This window comes from Diadema antillarum, unplaced genomic scaffold (assembly GCF_040938485.1).
Source record: "Diadema antillarum isolate AM-2024a unplaced genomic scaffold, OU_Dant_1.0 seq00000620_RagTag, whole genome shotgun sequence".
Lineage (NCBI taxonomy): Eukaryota > Metazoa > Echinodermata > Echinoidea > Diadematoida > Diadematidae > Diadema > Diadema antillarum.
The window spans coordinates 1,635,103-1,653,343 of NW_027271543.1; the positions used below are offsets into that span (position 1 = coordinate 1,635,103).

At 40.6% G+C, this 18,241-nt stretch overlaps 1 protein-coding gene across 1 annotated transcript in view; it reads left to right on the top strand.

Moving 5' to 3' along the window:
- The window catches only part of LOC139736042 (tyrosine-protein phosphatase non-receptor type 9-like), a 128,943-nt gene that overhangs the window by 39,956 nt on the left and 70,746 nt on the right, over positions 1-18,241 (top strand). Inside the window, exon 2 of the mRNA XM_071646787.1 lies at positions 3,047-3,190. Coding sequence (XP_071502888.1) covers positions 3,047-3,190 — 144 coding nt within the window. The remainder of the gene's footprint in view (positions 1-3,046; positions 3,191-18,241) is intronic.

The following is an 18,241-nucleotide window of genomic DNA, read 5'->3' on the forward strand; positions in this document are numbered from 1 at the left end:
AGTTATGAATTTTTGAAGTTTTTGTGCAGTAACCACTGGATGAGAAGACTACTGCAGTGTATGAATAACTTAGATGTCACATGCGTACAACAATATAAGGAAAATATAGAGAGAATTTCACAAAATTTCATCTTTTGAAAAAAGTACACATTCCCTTGACTCGTTACCGACATATGTTATGGGTAATATCATTCCCCCTGCCTTTAGAAAGAGGCAAGTCAAGTGTTCTTTTATTATGCGAAAAAAGTGAAAATGTGTTGAATTTTCTTTACATTTTCTTTATACTGTTGTACGCATATAAAACCACAAGCTGTAGTAGTCTCCTCATCCAACGGTTCCAACACACAAATTTTAAAAATTCAGAACTTTTGCATCGATTGTCCAATTTTCCTCAAACTTTCACTGATGTGTTCTACTAATATTGCTGCATTCTCTCAATCCCTATGTTTATGAAGGTGAACTTGTCCTTTTTTTTTTTGTTTTTTTTTAAATTTGATCTAACACAAGGGCAAGCGCAAGTACAGAATGAAGTCATGTCTAGGGATTGTTTGGAAGAGAGTTAACCCGTTGAGGACGGGCTGATTTTGCAACAACATACATTTCTCATAGACACTTGCCCGAGTATAGGAAGGGTAACCATGGCAAAAACTTTTGTGGTACAATATATGACATGAATTTAAATGTGTTTCCTGTTGTGGATGTCTGTTGCCTTATGGAATGTAGGGAGACCACAAAATATAGTGCAAAGTTATATAGACTTTCAGAAAAAAAAACAACAACTATTCAGACTGTACCTGTGGGGCACTTGAAAGTCTGGGGAGAAAGTTATTGCCAGAATTTTGGAATATAATGCCATGTGGAAATATTTGCAGGGTTTTGTGCTACGTGACACCAGTGCACTTTGTTTCTACATGTTGGACCGTCAACTCTACATGACCTGTAGTGCTGTGTCTACAGCCAGCGGAATTGAAAACACGCAGAATTCTTCTTGCTCCATCGAGTGTGAAATTATAAAACGCACAAAAATTCTGCTTCTTTTGAAGCTTATAAAGAGAAAAAAAAAGATTTTTCACTGGTGAACAAATTCCTTGCTCATCCTGATAACTAAATCAGAGTATATCATTGCCATCATTATCATATTATATGGTTTGCCCATTAACACCGTATAGGTTAGGAGACATGCAGCCCGATATCACAGGGGTATTGCATGCAAATTTTGCCATTTACTTAAGTGATTACTTTGGCATCATTGCAGTATCCCGTTTTTGGCCCACAGTCAAGTGAAATACAAACTAATTTTAGGAGCATGTTGGGATGGTGTTACTGAGCGCAGCCAATCAATCATGTGTCCCATATGAACTCATTGCAGTCATCTAATCTGACCCTGGAGAGGCATCGTAGTGATTTTTTTGGGAAAAAATAAGAAGAAATATACATCCATTGAAGCAATGGCATGACACTTTGTATGATAGATGCATTGACATCATGTGAAACTTGGATGTATTGTGACATCATCTTCACTGCAAATTCAGCAGTTGTAAATGTCAAGGTAATTGTAAGATGGCATTAGAATGCTGAGATGAATGAAAAAGAAAGTCCAAGAAAGAATTGAAATAATGTCTGGAATTAAAAAACTTTGGTACACCAGGTTATAGGCTCATTCCCATTGCCATCTCGTACATGTATTTCAAGGGGGAAATGATGTACATGTACCTGCTAATGAGCTCTGCTAGAAGATATGGAGCCTAGCAATTGCATCTGATTGACAAATTGCCCTATATCGACGTCAAATAAACACGGATTATTCAGTGCAGCCATGATAAAAATTGACAGTACAATCATTAATTTGAATAAATAAGCAGTACTCGCTGCTGTAAGATATTAGAGCCATCACTGGCTATTGAGTGAGGGCTCAGTAGTCCAGTGGATATGGTTCCTGTCTAGCAATCAGGAGGTCGTTGTTTTTGTCAATGAGTTGCAATAAAAACGACTCGACAAGAATTATTCATTTGAATGGAGCACAGCAAGTAATGAATATTGATAAACTAGGCCCTAGCTGTTTTATGAAGAGTTAGAATTGATTATAAAGTTGATTTCTATCATAAGTCTATGGCAGCCTGTGTGTTAAGGAAATTTAAAATCGATTATATATTTTGATAAAACAGGGCCCTAATCACATTAAACTTAGCATTAATATCGGTGTTAGTATTTCGTCCATATAGCCTGTCTCTTCCTACGTGTTGAGACCTGTGCATATACAGATACCATACCTAAACATACGTTCTCTACAACCATTGGCACTCGCACATACTGGGGCACGTTGTAGTCTCAAGAATTTTACTGCAGTTCATCGGCATACCTCACTGTCGCCAGGATTATGTATGCTGAACACTTCCATTGGTGACAAAGTGGATACTGTGTCCTTTTGAAGTAAGGAGAGAGCATTCGTTCTATCGATTATGGTGTCTATGACTGTGCACTCAAATCCTGTATTGATACAGTGTTTGCCAATCTGCAGTGCACACCAGTATAAAAGTGATGTTACCAATACTAAGTCCTTTTTTTTGTGTAACCAAAGATTATTTCTAACTTAATGCTGTCATACCTGAGGTAGTAAATGTCTCAGTAAACCCTGTATTCAGAATTGGGTAATAGGAGCTATTCAGAACTTCTTTATTCCTAAGTATGACTTAAAAAATTACCATGTGATTAGCATGTTTTTACTTTCCATGAATTCAATGTCCACAAAAAATCGCTGTCCATGTATTCAGTTTTTCAATGTAAACTGTGTTTGCTGAGATCAACCTGTTTTGATTGTGAGGATTGGGCAGTTTTGGAATGGTTTGCAAAAGCTACTGATCACATTTATCTTGGAGCACTGTTTGTACTGTAAAATGATGCATTTTCAAGCTTCCCTGTTGGAACATTGATTGTAATGCATTGTAAATTCATTCATGTTTTATTTGTTTTGATATCACAGAAATTGTCAGCTTGGCATAAAAATGAATTTGAAGTTATTTTTCCATCTTTGCTGTTGTATATGCAGGTAACTCATCAGTTCCTGGAACATCTGAACAGAGTGAGGGCGCAATACAATGTTCCTCCCGTCTCCTGGAGTACAGCGGTCCGTTTCCTCATGGCACGCAAGTTTGACGTCAAGCGAGCTCTCGAACTTTTCAGAAACCACGGGGTAAGGTCACAAAGCTCATTAGCATGCTTTGAATGCAGATGTATGAATTTTGTTATAATGTGTTTTAATGTGTGTGGGTGTGTGGGGGGGGGGGAAGGAATGCTGATCTTTGTTTATATCATGACGAGAATGAGAATTTTCAAAAGAAAATCTTTAGAAATATCAATGTCAGAATAATTCCACAACTATCATGCATTGACAATTTGTTCCTAAAGCAAAAAGGAAAAAAAGGGCTTGTTTTTCTCTTTAATAGTAAAGTGTATTGTATACCTGTATGGTTTTTTTTTCGTTTGTTTGTTTGTTTTGTTTGTTTTGTTGTTTTTTTAGAGAGAGAAAAAAAAATAAAGAGAGTTATGACATAACTGTTGCTTATTGAATATTTATACACTGAGTGTATGTTTTATGATATTGAGGCAGGAAATTGAGTAGCGTCTTGGAGTTTGCCAGTGTCCACCATGTGGTACAAAAGGTATTGTGAGTGCTACAGGAAGTTTTACAAAAGTTGGATTCTCTTCATCCGGCACGAATACTAGTAGATGATGCACTGTGATATCACACTTTCATTTATGTACCGTAGACTGTACCATAAACATAAATGATTATTAACCAAGAGTACTGGAGAATCAACCAAGGGAGGATGTAAGACTCATGGTTATAAAGAGTAGCTTCTTTTTGGCATTTGTTTTTTTTGTTTGTTTGTCTGTTAGTTTGTGTGTTTGTGTGTTTCTCGTGTTGCCTCAGTGGGGAAAACACTGAAACAAATGAATTTAGATACCTATGTGTAGTGAGAGAATCATATACCACCACACAGAAGAGGAGAGTAGGGAAATTAATGCTGTAATGACTACATGTGTGTACACTATGTATATCAAAATCAAGTGTCACTTGATTTGATCTGTGACTTTCAGTGCTGTGAAGATAAACCAATCACACACACACACACACACACAATGTGTATATATATATATATATATATAATATGTAGATGTGACGGAGGAATGACTGCTCGCAGACGTTGCAGTATGTTCACTAATAGCCTTTAATTCTCCCGAGCTTTTGACCCAGTTACTGGTCTCTTTCAAGGACTTTTAAAGGCGTTGGGGGTATGCTTGCTGGGGGTCTGCCTGCTGTGTGTAGTGTCAGTAGGATGAGTGTATGTCTATATATAAGTGTATATACACACAAATATATTTGTATGCTTTTCGTCAAAACAAAAGTATGTCAAGATCTTGTTCAAGGAGATTGGTTATGATAAGCTGTTTAGTCTTGACTATGCAATCTTACAAAATTGAAAGCAAAACTGAACCTCATGAAATGAAATCATGCTTTTTTAAAGCCCAATACTATATATTACTATGCAAAGAATGCTGGTTTTGAGAATAAGGAGCTTGTCAAATGAATTCCCTGTAGGGATACATGTAGTATGTCACTTATTAATCAGTCTTGGAGTACACATGTAGTATGTCAGTTATCAAATATATGATCAGTATTGGACCCAAGACAGTCTTCCTTATTTAGATTTAAAGCCTTTTCTGGCTAACAGTATACTGTAGCTTTGAAAAGAAATCAAAGGGTTACATTGTTGCTGGGGGTTTTCCCAAACTGCATGTGCACTTCATGGTGAGACCGTCACATTATCCCTCAGAGCTGTGCACTTATGGGTATCGTACTGGCAGACCAATAAGGGCTTGTAATAACAGGTTAGCAATTGTTCAATTTTCGTTCCTACAGTGCACTCCCGCCACAATCAAGTGAAAACTCTGATGGTGTTATCGCTCAACTGTGTGGAGCAATTACCTATTTCAAAGTCCTCCATTGAATGATGTTGGGTAGAAAAGAAACGCAGAGGCAGTCGTCCTTGGTAGTATGCCTTTGTATGGGTCGTGAGCTATTTAGGTCGGTTCAAGGGTGTCAAATGGACTGAAATTCTTGTAAAAAGAACCGGATCCTGCAAAATTAAAAGCCCCTGCTCAGGTTTCGAGGGAGCATGCACAAAAAAAAAGTTATATCTGCTTCTTTGGGCTTTATTTACTTTTTTTTTCCTTCTGGGTCTTGTGTGTAGAACTCTAGTGGTGCAATTTCTGGGAACCCCATGTACTGTATTGTGGTGCAAATTGGGCATGATCTATTGTGCACAGTGTGACCTGATTGTAGACTATAGGAAGTAGTAGTGTAGACCTCCCAAGATAAAGTATTTGATTTATTGGGTTGGAGTGGCAAAAAAGGGAAGGTATACATGTTCTGTTACCAGTTCCAGTATTTATCTGTGGACTCCTACCAAACTTGCCTTCTTGACAGTATTCAGTGCTTTTTAGTAGGGGCAGTAAAAGGGATGGTATAGTTTTGGTTGAGACCTAATTTCAGGTTTCTAACATTTTTTGATGAGATAATGAGAAGCCTCTTATGAAACATGAAAGAGCATGTAATTCCATGAGGAATTCAACGTTTATTTGATGAAAATTGGTTTTGAAATGGCTGAGATATCCAAAACAGAGCGATTCTAATAAAGTGTGGGACCCACATTTTTATTACGATCGCTTTGTTTTACTTTGTTTTTGGATGTTTCAGTCATTCCAAACCCGATTTTCATCAAATAAACTTTGAATTCCTCTTAAAATGGTACGCTCTCTGTACTATTTCATAAATGTTTTCTTGGTATCAATCGCAAAAAGTTAAAAGCCCAATTCTCATCTCCACCAATACTGTACCATCCCTTTAAAATGCTTTGAAATTGGCAGTTCATTGTGCTCACAATGTGGACATTTGTAACAACTCTGCCAATATATGGATGAAGCAATAAGTGATGGTCATGACAGGTAAAATAGTAATATTTTTTTTTAGTGACTACTAAACTAAGATTAGCTTTTAGGCCCTTAGAATAGATCAGCCTTGTGCGCTTTGAAATTTTTATACTTGCATTAAAGTAAGAATAGTGAATTAGCCCTTGAACTGATGGTAAACCTGAACTGTGGTACTTAGCAACTGTCTTAAAAGAAATACTACTGGTACATGTATATTCTTGTATTGTAGGTCATGAGTTCATACATCATATTTACACATATACTGAGCAACTAGCTATCCGTGTAGATATTCATAAAGTACTGGTCATCATGTAAATTGCTGTTTACATGACAGATTAGTGGCTGAAATGTTGATATGATTAATTTTCTGTCTCAGATGTCATCCAGGATCAGTAGCTATGGCACATCTTTCATTGTAATGCTAGAATTGTATGGGGTATACATATGTACATCCCTCCCCCCCCCCCCCCCCCCCCCCCCCGCAATTGGGATCTTGGAGGTGTTGTATACTTCTCCTTTTTTGAAATTCATTATCAATCCATGCAAAATATACATGATATGCTGGTGAAATAATTCATGAACTTGTATGCTGCTGACCAAAAGGAAGTGTGAATCACTATATTGATATGAAAAGTATGCTATCTACAATGAATGATTATCACTGTGTTATCAATACATTGGTTTGTTTGTCTTTTTAGAGAGGTGAGAAGCCATGTATGGAGACACCTAGTGTATAACATTTCAGGATGTGTTCATAGACAGAAAGATAATTTTGTATTGAAATAACTGCAACAAGGGTTGAGAACTGTGTCCTCTTGAACTGTTGTGTGGGATTCCAGAATACATCAGAGCAGTAGTAGCCATAGATTGACATTATACCCACTTCTTTAGCACCTCCCTGGTTTAACCAACTCCTTCGGGTGGGTAATAATTATGCGAGAGACTCAGAGACAGGTGAAACTGACCCCTACGAGTTCTCTGTTCATACTGAGAGCTCTCCTGTATTGGTCTGACATAATAATACAGGTGTAATGTCTCATCTACCTTTGACAATGAATTTTTCAGCAATTTGTGTGTGTGTGTGTGTGTGTTTGTGTTTTTGTGTGTGTGATTTTGGGAACATACATACATTTAGGTTGCTGTGCAAGATGCTGAATGTGTCTACATTGTCCATGAGCATCGTGCCAGTGCAGACTTACAATTCCTCATGATTTTTAAGATAATTGTGTAACTTCCAGCCAAACAAAATCATAGAGGCAGTGGCTCTTTAAGTTGAATTCACACTGATGGCAATTAGCATGATACAAATCTCAAGATTTTTACCTGTGTGTGGACAAAGAAACTTACTAAACTGCATCGCGATCTAAACCCCAAGAAATCTTGCAATTATTTTAGAATTATCTTGATAATTTGATAGATACAGTGTAGCGCGACGATTCTGACTGTGGCAAGTATGTATAATGCTGCAGCAAAAAATCTTGAGATTTTTATTCTGTCATTCAAACACTTACCACAACATCACACAAACACAAGAGCAAGGGTCACCATTTCAGTAGATTTCGGGCATTATATGCCATGGGTGTATGCAAGGGGGGGGGGGGGTCGTGAGGGTCGTACGACCCCCCCCCCCCCCTAAATTTCACGGGGTCCACATTTTTGCAAAATACAATTTTTTTGGAGGGCCTTTCCCCAAATAAGAGTGCACCAGATCGTTCAATTTCAGTTCAAAAAATGAAAAATCTCCTTTGTGCGGGCCCACTACACCCTCCCCCTTTGGTCCATCTCCATAGACTTTCATAGTACACAGTGAAAGGACGCAGACGCGGTGTAAAGAAAAATGTGTCAGACACCACAATTTAGCCCTTCACATTGTTCTTATAAATATTACTTTTCTTACTTTTTGATTGAATATCAACCCCAAAAGTATGCACCAGTTCTAAAAATGCAAAAGCTCCCTGTGTGGGAGGGAGTCACTCCCTCCCACACCCTTCCCTTCGGTCCATCTCCCCTGACTTACTCTAGCAAAAAATGGTGACAGACCCCTCAATTTAGCCATTCTGCATTCTTGAATATATTTCTTGCTTTTTGATTAATAATTTTTCAAGTATTTCCCACCAAAAAGTGCACCAAATTGTTGAATTCAGTTCTAAGAATGAAAAATTTCCTTCGTGTGGGCCCACACTCTAATCCTGTTCATCTGCTCCCTCTCTTCAGTATTTTCCATAAATATTGAACATACTCTTGCCCCCCCCCCAAAAAAAAAAAAAATATATATATATATGTATGATACGTTCCTGTGGATATTGTTACGACCAAAATCACTCTGAGAATGATCGCACAAAAGAAACAATCAACTGATGTTCAGGCGGTTTATTAACAGTGATATTGAGGGTACAGACTGGTAATCGGCGTCACATCAGTACAATAATGATCACGATAAACAAATATACGTCAGTAATGGAATTACTTACATAGGCATTACACGCAATATCCCTGGAAATGTCCAAATATGATGTTCGATGCACAAATGAATGATCCGCGATACACCGATGAATGATTCCTTCGACGTAACTCCAGAGGCGCAGGTTGCGATAATCCTTGGTATAAATCCGGGGTAAAGATCCACGATATATGTCCACGGCGAAACGTGCAGAGTCCAAACGTTGTGACGACCACGTCCAATTGATGCGTTGAATGATGATTCACTTAATAATGTTCAGCTAAGAATCCAGCCCGTCACAGCTTTGCCGTAGCAATGTCCACTGACAGAAAAATATGGAGTCTATCTCCAATGTAGGCAAATTAATTATCTGCAGGCAAAATGTCTCCCAGGCCTTATCTCCACAAACATAACAGGTCAGCAGGTAACACAGGACTGACTATAACAAGTCACTTCAGAGCCAGAAGTGACGTAACTCTCAGAGCAGAGGTGTTGGGTACTCTGCCTACTGCAGAATTTCTCTAGCTTATATACTATCTATTCACCCCTTCTAGCACATTCTATAACTCTCTCCAACCTACTAGCCAGTCTAAGTTCCAGGAAACTTGGATGACTCACTGCCTAACTATGTACAAAACATCATTGCCAAGAATAACTACCAATCACATTGGGCTACAGGGACAGTGCCTCACTCAGCCAAATATGTTAGCACTTCCCAGAACTTTCTGGAATGGGTGAAATCATTCTAGATTGAGTGAGCTATAATGTATTTCCTGCTACATGCATGTACTGTATAGCTACATTGTATACCACCTAGAAAATTCTCCACTTATCTGGTCAGCCTGTATGTACTATATCTATACCACATAGAATGTTCTCCATTAATCTGGTCAACTGTGTACGTACACATTAAAACAGCCATGCATACAGTACATCATACATATATGTACATAACTACTAGTGTGTACATTTGTGACACCATCCCCCATGGGAAAAAGAAAGCCTTGCCGTAGCAAGGGTTTCTTTTACCTTCACAATTTCTCATTGTTATTTACAACAAATGTGAGGTAAAATCCAAGTCAAGCAACAAAAATTACATACTATCACATACCTTTTGGATAGCTGTATTAATTCCATGTTCTCTTTTCATGGATACCATTTACAATGATATTGCTTGGATTCTCGGAGCTTATACAATCATATCAAACTGTTTTGCACACATTAATGAATATGCTTAACACATACACTGGAAATGATATGCGGTGAAAACTTTTCACCTTTGATACTCTCTTCATGTTACACTCTTGACAGAGCGTCGGCAATTACATTGTTTTTGCCTGCCACATGTTTGATTTTGAGTGCATATGGCTGCGTCATCATGCTCCATCTGAACAACCTGTTGTTCTTCATTTTGAACCGGTCTAAAAAGACCAAGGGGTTGTGGTCAGTATAGACTGTGACCTCCCCTTTGCTATTTGTCAAGTACACTTCGTATTGCTGGAGGGCAAGGATGAGACTGAGAGCCTCCTTCTCAATTGTGGAGTACTTCTTCTGGTATGCGTTCAATTTTTTGGAGAAGTAGCTAACTGGTCGTTCAGTGCCTTCTTCATCTTCTTGGAGCAAAACCGCTCCCACTCCTACATCACTAGCATCTATTGCCACCTTGAATGGCTTTGCGAAGTCAGGAGCTGCCAAAACAGGCTCATTAGCAAGGACTGCCTTTAGTTTCTCGAAGGCTCTTTGACACTCATCAGTCCAGGTGTACTTTGCCTTGCCCTTCAGCAGGTTGGTTAGGGGGGTGACTACAGTGCTGAAATTCGGTACAAATTTCCTGTAGAAACCAGCCATGCCCAGAAATCTGAGCAACTCCTTCTTGGATTGGGGGATGGGAAAGCCTAGTATAGCCTCTACCTTGGCTTCTCTTGGCAATACTTGTCCCTGACCGACTACATGCCCGAGATACACCACTTTGGCCTTTGCAAATTCACTCTTTGCCAGATTAATCACCAATCCGGCCTCCTTGAGTCGATCAAAAAGTTGCCTTAAGTGTGTAATGTGCTCCTCCCACGTGTCACTGTACACTAGGATGTCATCAATGTATACTACACAATTGTCAAGTCCGGCAATGATTTGGTTTGTCAGCCGTTGGAAGGTGGCTGGAGCATTTTTCATGCCGAATGGCATTACTTTGCATTGGAACAAGCCATCTGGTGTAGCAAAGGCAGAAATCTCTCTGGCTTTGTCGGTCAAGGGCACTTGCCAGTATCCCTTTAGAAGGTCTATCTTACTGACATATGCAGAATTTCCGACCCTGTCAATGCAGTCTTCTAGTCTGGGAATGGGGAAAGAATCTGTTTTCGTCACGGCATTCACCTTTCGGTAATCTATACAGAATCTTTGAGACCCATCCGGCTTGGGCACCATGACGATTGGGGAGCTCCAACTGCTTTTACTCGGTTCTATTATGTCATTGTCTAGCATGTATTGAACCTCTTCCCTTACTTTTTGCAGTTTGCTCGGGTTTAACCTGTAAGGGTTTTGCTTGATAGGGTCAGCATCTCCTACATCAACATCATGTACAGCCAGAGGGGTGCAGCCTGGTTTGTCTTTACACAGTTCTTTGTACTCATGTAACAGACTAGTCACATCTTTCCTCTGATTTTCAGGTAGGTAGTTCAGTGCCTCATCTACTTTCCCTAACATCTCTGAGTTAGACAACCTGGCACTAGAGGGCTCACTTCCATTCTCATCTTGAGCTTCTCCCTCTTCATCTACTTCTTCTACTACCACCTGAGCTACGCCTACCGGCTGACTAGCCTTTCTCTCATAGTACTCTTTCAGCATGTTTATGTGACACACCCTCTGATCTTTTCGTCTATCTGGCGTACTGATCACATAGTTCACATCATTGAGTTTCTTTTTGACACTGTACGGGCCACTGAACTTGGCTTTCAGTGGTTCACCTTGTATGGGCAGCAGTACAAGATTTTTGTCACCTGGGTTGAAAGTTCGGGCTTTGGCATTTTTGTCTGCCTTTCTCTTCATAGAGTCTTGTGACACTTTCAAGTGTTCCCTAGCTACCTCACAAGCCTTTGAAAGCCTTTCACGAAACTTTGACACGTAGTCAAGTAGGTGGACCTCATCATCCTCAGTCATGAATTTCTCTTTGATGAGCTTCAGTGGGCCCCTAACTTCATGACCATACACCAACTCAAATGGGCTGAAACCCGTCGACTCATTTGGGGAGTCCCTCGTTGCGAACAGCAGGAAAGGGATGCCCTTATCCCAATCCTCGGGATACTCCTCGCAAAATGCCCTAATCATTGTCTTTAGGGTCTGGTGGTAGCGCTCCAATGCACCTTGGGATTGGGGATGATAAGCTGACGACTTCAGCTGCTTCACACCCAAACGATACATCACCTCTTGAAATATGCCTGACATGAAATTTGAACCTTGGTCAGACTGCACTTCCTTGGGCAACCCATACCTAGTGAAAAACTGCACTAGAGCATCTACCACAATCTTAGCAGTGATACTTCGCAATGGGATAGCCTCTGGAAACCGTGTAGACATATCCATGATTGTCAAGAGGTACTTGTGACCCGACCTAGTCCTAGGCAAAGGTCCAACACAGTCAACTAGAACCCGACTGAATGGTTCTTCAAACGCAGGTATCGGAATCAATGGCGCCGGCTTCACTGAATGCTGTGGTTTACCAGCCACCTGACATGTGTGACAAGTCTTGCAAAACTCAGCCACATCCACATTCAACCCTGGCCAATAGAAATGCCTCATGATCCGATCCTTTGTCTTTCTGACGCCTAAATGGCCGCCAACTGGTAACTCGTGAGCAATCCTCAAGATCTCACCGCGGTAACAGGGAGGGACAACAACTTGATGGACCACCGTCCAATCCTCATCAGCTGGCCTATGGGGAGGTCTCCACTTCCTCATCAAAATGCCATCTTTGACATAATAGCACTCAGGGACCTTTTCAGCCTCAGCCTCAGAACACGCCGTCTGAGACAAGCCTTTCAACTCAGAGTCTGCCTGCTGTGCTTCAACCAAGGAAGACTTGCTAAACAGCCCATCACTGTTAGCCTCGGAGCCTAATACAGCAACCCCATCATTCAAATCCTTGAAAAAGGTTTCTGCCAACCAAACACCGGAATTCTCCTCCACATCAACAGAATCCGCATCATCTTGAACAGCTCTACGAGCCTGAGACCTAGTCACAACACAATCTGGGAAAATCCCAGGAAACTCCTCCTGCAACTGCTCAGTTTCAGCAACCACCACTGGTTTATCCGAAACAACTGGAGACGCAACCACCTTGTCCCCAGCCAAGTCATTCCCCAACAGGAAGTCAATGCCTGCCATGGGCAACTCAGGAACAACTCCAACAGTAACAGGACCAGAAACTAGGTCACACTTCAAATCCACTCTATACAGTGGCACTGACATATAACTGCCATCAACAGTCTGAATCAAGACTTTTGCATTAACTGCACTATCTGGTGGAAAAGTCATACCACCATCCACCATCAATGACTGAGAGGCCCCCGTATCCCGCAGGATGACCACTGGCTTACCTGCCTCACCAGAGGTACATGGGGTCACCTCACCATCAAACAAAAAGCTACGATAGCTCTCATCCACCTGCTTCATCCTATCTTTGAATTTGGGAGATTGACTTTCAATGGCCTGTGTTTCACTGAACGGGACACTGTTTTCGGGTAGGACACTTTTTGACATGACAAATCCCAAGTCCTTCTTAGTTTTGTTTTGCAACTTCCAACACTGTGACTTTACATGCCCTGTCTTGTTACAGTGAAAACATTTGATGACATTTGCACTTGTACTGGACCCTTTGTCAGATTGAGGCTTTGGTGCCGATGAAGTTTCAGAACTCGTGCCTTTTTCAGGACCAGCATTCTTTGGATTGCTCAACTGATTTTTGTCTCTCTTGATTCCAGAGAAATTCCTGAAAGGTGGTCTGTTGTCATTTCTGTGGGTCAGCTCATACTCATCAGCCATCAAGGCTGCTTTATGCAAACTTGTCACTTTGTGATCATCCAAATGTGACCTCACACTGAAAGCAACACTCTTTTTGAATTCTTCCAAGAGAACAACCTCACGTAGGTTATCAAAATCCTGATCCACTTTCAGGGACCTGTACCACCTATCAAACATCATTTCTTTTTCACGAGCAAACTCAACATGTGTCTGGCCTGGTCTGCGGTACGAATTTCTGAACTTGTGTCTGTACGCCTCTGGCACCAACTCATAAGCATTCAACACTGCTTTCTTGACTGTAGCATAGTCACGTGATTGCTCTTCAGAGAGAGATGAGTACACATCGGCTGCTTTGCCGACAAACACACTTTGAAGGAGCAAGGGCCAAAATTCCTGTGGCCAGTTCAAACTGTTAGCCACCTTCTCAAATGACACAAAATATGCATCAACTCTGTTTTCTTCAAACTTGGGCACCAATCGAATGTTCTTTGCCAAATCAAAATCAGAAGGAGCCCTTTCACGATTTCCAACAGCGTGTGCATGAGTCAATTCCATCTCACGCAATTTCATTTGCTGCTCCATTTCGAATTTCTTCATTTCCATTTCTCTTTGTTTTTCCCTTTCCAGCATTTCCATTTCCCTAGCCTTTTGCTCTCTTTCCGATCTCATCTTCTCTTTCTCTATTTCCAATCTAGCTAGCTCAAGCCGTGTTTGATCTGAAATGTGAGCTTGATCGGAAGTGTCAATTTCTTCTTTGAGCTCCATGTGACCAGCTACTAAGTCAAGAATCTCTGCCTTTCTTACACCTTGTGGAACATCAACATTTAAATGCTGTGCAACAGCGGTCAAATCACATTTGCGTAACCTTTGCAAATCTTTGAGGGACAAATCTGTCCTCTGAACAAATGCCTGAACATCCATTGTACTGATTGACATTGTTACAATGTATAACACACAATATACAATTGAACAATCAACTCAACTGGTATTTTGTCTGTACCAATATTCTGGATTCCGGAACGTTCCAAATTCTAAGTTTTGGCTTTAAATTCACTTCTCGGACACAAGCCCCCAATTTTGTTACGACCAAAATCACTCTGAGAATGATCGCACAAAAGAAACAATCAACTGATGTTCAGGCGGTTTATTAACAGTGATATTGAGGGTACAGACTGGTAATCGGCGTCACATCAGTACAATAATGATCACGATAAACAAATATACGTCAGTAATGGAATTACTTACATAGGCATTACACGCAATATCCCTGGAAATGTCCAAATATGATGTTCGATGCACAAATGAATGATCCGCGATACACCGATGAATGATTCCTTCGACGTAACTCCAGAGGCGCAGGTTGCGATAATCCTTGGTATAAATCCGGGGTAAAGATCCACGATATATGTCCACGGCGAAACGTGCAGAGTCCAAACGTTGTGACGACCACGTCCAATTGATGCGTTGAATGATGATTCACTTAATAATGTTCAGCTAAGAATCCAGCCCGTCACAGCTTTGCCGTAGCAATGTCCACTGACAGAAAAATATGGAGTCTATCTCCAATGTAGGCAAATTAATTATCTGCAGGCAAAATGTCTCCCAGGCCTTATCTCCACAAACATAACAGGTCAGCAGGTAACACAGGACTGACTATAACAAGTCACTTCAGAGCCAGAAGTGACGTAACTCTCAGAGCAGAGGTGTTGGGTACTCTGCCTACTGCAGAATTTCTCTAGCTTATATACTATCTATTCACCCCTTCTAGCACATTCTATAACTCTCTCCAACCTACTAGCCAGTCTAAGTTCCAGGAAACTTGGATGACTCACTGCCTAACTATGTACAAAACATCATTGCCAAGAATAACTACCAATCACATTGGGCTACAGGGACAGTGCCTCACTCAGCCAAATATGTTAGCACTTCCCAGAACTTTCTGGAATGGGTGAAATCATTCTAGATTGAGTGAGCTATAATGTATTTCCTGCTACATGCATGTACTGTATAGCTACATTGTATACCACCTAGAAAATTCTCCACTTATCTGGTCAGCCTGTATGTACTATATCTATACCACATAGAATGTTCTCCATTAATCTGGTCAACTGTGTACGTACACATTAAAACAGCCATGCATACAGTACATCATACATATATGTACATAACTACTAGTGTGTACATTTGTGACAATATATACGGCCTAGCTAGTATTATCAGGGACATTCGAATGCGTGCGCATGCGCCTTTCCGTATTTTCTTCACATACAAACTGTACTATCTTTCATTGCAAAAAGGTCCAAAAATTTATGATTACGACCCCCCCCCCCCTGAAAAAATCCTGGATATACCCCTGTATGCAGTTTGGTAAACAAATACTCATGATTGGCAGTTATTAAGATATCAATGTCCGTATGAACGGGCGCAAAAAAATCATGGTACCGTATGTGGATCACTATCAACATCCTGCTATTTTGTCTGTGTGAATGACACTTCTGATCCATAGGTCAACCATGCGTAAGGTATCATCACACTGGTTTAGAAAATGTACATGTGACTGTGTGGCTGCATGTATGATCAAAGCTTGTGCTTCATTTGTTGTGCCCAGGGAGGTGAGACAAAAAGGAGTGGGCACTCTGCCCTGAGGGTTTTCCCTATCACTCAACACAGGATTACAAGGGATCAGTGCCCCAACGAACAAGTAAACGACCTCTTACGTAACGAGGTCAGTCTGATCGTTATCACTGCTGTTTGATGTTCGATCCTCGGGGCCGCGGTGATTTGGCCCTCTATCGTTAGGAGTATGGACAGGCCAGTTGACTTGTGTGTGTTCACAAGGACGTGTATGAGGGTTTTACATTCTTTATGCAGGCTCACACGGCATATGCTCTTGGGACCTGCTAGTCTAAGAATTCAGCTCTCGATAGATACAAAAATTTTGAAAATCGGCCAAGAAGAAGTTGAGTTTTGACAATGTAACTGTTTAACAATAGCCATTGTTTTGTTCTTGTTTTAATCAAATTACGACGCAATGTCAAGTGTAAATCCTGACTAGTGCTGACGAAATTCACCTGTAGATCAGCAGATGTTGGGGTTTTTCTTTAGTCTGATGTATCACTTCATTGTTCGCTCGTGTTGGTTCTCTTGTCATATTTTTTGGGAAACTTGCGTACATCCGCCAACACATGTTTTTTCTGGTCCCACTAACATATTTTTGTGAGCAATTTTAGTTCTCCAGGGGATGAAAACACTATTTGAATGTTTTTTTGTTGTATGCTGGGGATATATTGAGGCAGGAGGGCTCGAATCTACAACAGAGTGGTCATGATGGAGACTACTATAGGACCTAATCTTGGTGAAATAACTTGCCTCCTTGCCTGGTGTATGGTGAAAACATGTGAGAGTTCAGTGAGAGCTGAACTATCTCACATGTCCTGTATCACTGTATGCCTGATAAGATATTCACCATGGCGCTTTTTTTGTCTGTCTCTCTGTTTTTGTTTTATTCTTATTTGAAAGCTGAATGGGTATTTTTATGATGGTTGTTGCTGTTCTGGTTAGTATTTTCTGTGCTAGCTTGGTATTAAAATTATTATTATCATCAGACATTATTAGGGCCTGTGTTCCACTACTCAGCTGTTCATGTTTCCTTCACATTCTTTCAATCAGTATATTATTATTGGTGCTGCTAATCATTATTATTAAATGTTTTTAAGTCTGTGTTAATTTGTTTCCATTTCATGTAAAAGTTATTTCACCATAATAGCATGCAAAGTACATTTGTTCCCAAGAAATCTTATAGTACATGGACATGTAAATGCACATAAATTATAATACCTTGAATACTAGCTGCAAAATTCAAAATGTGACCATGCAACCAGTTCACTGCACATCACAATGCACCAGTGTTGTTTGCAGGCACAGCAATGGGTAATGCACCAGTTATGCACCAGTATACACCACCCATCCAGTACCACATGGAGTAATCCAGGTTCTGGCCAGGGAGGGGTGAGACCCACCAGCCTGTTGACAAGGATTGCGCATGTGCACTGTGCGGCCAAGCGGCAGTAATCTAGTTAGTGGAGTGGTCTCTTGGGGAGTGCGGCTCCGAGGATGGTTCAAAAGACACTAATCCAGTGCCCACTCCTTTTCCTCTCACCTCCCTGTTGTGCCTGAGCATTGACATTGGACAGAGTGGATCATGCAGTGATTGTAACCCAGTGATTGGTGTGAGCGGGCAGAGAGGGGAAGTCCGTGCGAATTTGATCCCAGGCGGTTGGTTTTCGGGGGTGTGAGTCAGCTCTGGCAGGTGTCAAATTCTGCTCGATTCTGCAATCAGAGGATTGATGCCTCACCTAACGTGTGTCTCACTCCTCTGTGGTACGCTACTTTCCCCTGCAATCCTATTTGACATAGAATTCCCTGTAGAGATGATTGGTTAATTGATTTTTTTTTTGAGTCAGGTTATATTTGTAACACTGGGTGAGAAGATCCTGAAGTCGCGCTTGTTAAAGGAAATGCCAATCTTAGAAATGAGAAATTTTGTCTGTGTAATCATTATGACGTATTTTCTACTCTTTCATATAAAAAAAAAATAGATACAGCTATGATTATGAAGTGAAATTGTTCGTCCATCGTATGAGTCACATACTCTGTGACTGCCACGCAATATTTCTGTAGTATGATGAATGCATTTCTGCAACTACTTTCAGCTTTAAACATATTCATGGTAATGGGGGATGACATAAAAAGAAGTTGGATTTTAATGTCATGGTCTGAATATTGTGCTAACAT